This window comes from Cyprinodon variegatus, unplaced genomic scaffold (genome assembly GCF_000732505.1).
Source record: "Cyprinodon variegatus isolate N-32 unplaced genomic scaffold, C_variegatus-1.0 Scaffold1052, whole genome shotgun sequence".
Taxonomy (NCBI): Eukaryota; Metazoa; Chordata; class Actinopteri; order Cyprinodontiformes; family Cyprinodontidae; genus Cyprinodon; species Cyprinodon variegatus.
Window position 1 is genome coordinate 189,547 of NW_015151505.1, and position 1,457 is coordinate 191,003.

A 1,457-nucleotide genomic window follows, 5' to 3' on the forward strand; every position below is an offset into this window, starting at 1 on the left:
GCCATGGCCACCCCTGGTCCCCCAACTAGCTCCACCCCTTGCCTCATGGCAACAACTAACTCCTTAATAAAGTTCTAAACTACTAATAATATCTGCTTTGAGTTTCTCTCATCTGTGGAACGTCATTAGATCTATAGATCAGTGGTGTCCAGATTCAGTCCTAATGGCTGCTATCCGCCATGATGGATGAAAAACAGCAGCAGAGGATTAAAAAGCTGAGCTGAACCAAAAGGAACAAGGAACTAACAGCTTCCTGGAAGAGGAGGAAAGTTAGAAGTGCTCAAAAAAGTACTTAATTACAGGAAAGATATTTAAAAAACAAACAAACTACTTAATTACAGTAATAAAGTACAGTAATAATAATGTACATTGTTACTTTCCACCAGTGAGACTGAAGTACTGCAATCAGCACAGTTAAATGCAGACTTTTGTGTTTCACTGCTGCGTTAAACGCTGAGCTGTAAGCAGTGAGTTACAGCTTTGATATTGAAAGTAAAGAAGCAGAACAGGCATGCTGAGGTCACACTTTAAATAGACTAAGGTAATGCTATTTACAGAGAATCCTGAACAAGGAAGCAGCTGAGTGGTTCATAATTTATTCACAGGTGGATAGAAAAAAAATAACAGGATCAAATTCCATAACTGAAGTCTCTGTGAGGCGTTCACTGTCACCATGGACCCAGCTGGTTTTGTTCAGTAATAGTGACGAAAAGAGAAGTGGAAAAATAAAACTTTGGACTTTGAACTTGGAAACATTTGCTGCCTGATGCTAAAAGATTCATGCGCAGATAATTAAATCTCAAACAAGCTTCATTTTTAGATTATCTAAATGACAAAAGAATAAACAGTAAGGTTAATTGAATCGGTAAGACTAATTTCCGAGGTTATTGAACGCAGCATGAGGAAGACGTTCCGGTAGAGCGCGCGGGGAATTTCCCCGCAGCGCAGCAGGAAGTGAACACCTGCGTCAGACTGTAGGAACCTTGTTTTCTGCGTGTTTAGCTGCTGGTGTGACCGAATGGCTCCGGCTGAGCGCTCATCATGAGCTCCTTCCCTGCGCTGCTGCTCCTGCTGGGGGCCGCGGGCTGCGCCGCTGTGGGCATTCTGTCTGAGGGGGCCCTCACCTGCTCCCGACAGGTAAGAGCCACACGAGGGGCCCTGAGCTGTTCCCACTTATCTCAGCTCTTTCCTTTTATCAAACTATTTATTTTTTAGAATAAAAAGTCAGGTTTAATCAAACTGTTAGAATTTAAACCCGCGGCTCCTCTTTCTCCATTAATCAAGTTTTTAGACTTTTTCTGCGTCTAGAACCTGGAAGCTGCTGCTGACATAGGCGGTTCTAGCCAGGGGCCAACAGGGGCCAGCGCCCCTAGAGGACAGGCCCTGGTCAGGGGAGGATTTAGGAAATTTGGGGCCCTAGGCAAAGACAGGCAGGGGGCCCTCTGAACTGAGAAGAC

The 1,457-nt window shown here is 44.5% G+C and overlaps 1 protein-coding gene across 1 annotated transcript in view; it reads left to right on the forward strand.

Annotated features, from left to right (window-relative positions):
- Positions 1 to 937: 937 nt before the first annotated feature.
- il17ra (interleukin 17 receptor A) overlaps positions 938 to 1,457 on the forward strand; it is a 12,789-nt gene continuing 12,269 nt past the window's right edge. The window contains exon 1 of the mRNA XM_015399845.1: positions 938 to 1,137. Within this exon, the coding sequence (XP_015255331.1) occupies positions 1,042 to 1,137 (96 nt within the window). The 5' untranslated portion in view covers positions 938 to 1,041. The remainder of the gene's footprint in view (positions 1,138 to 1,457) is intronic.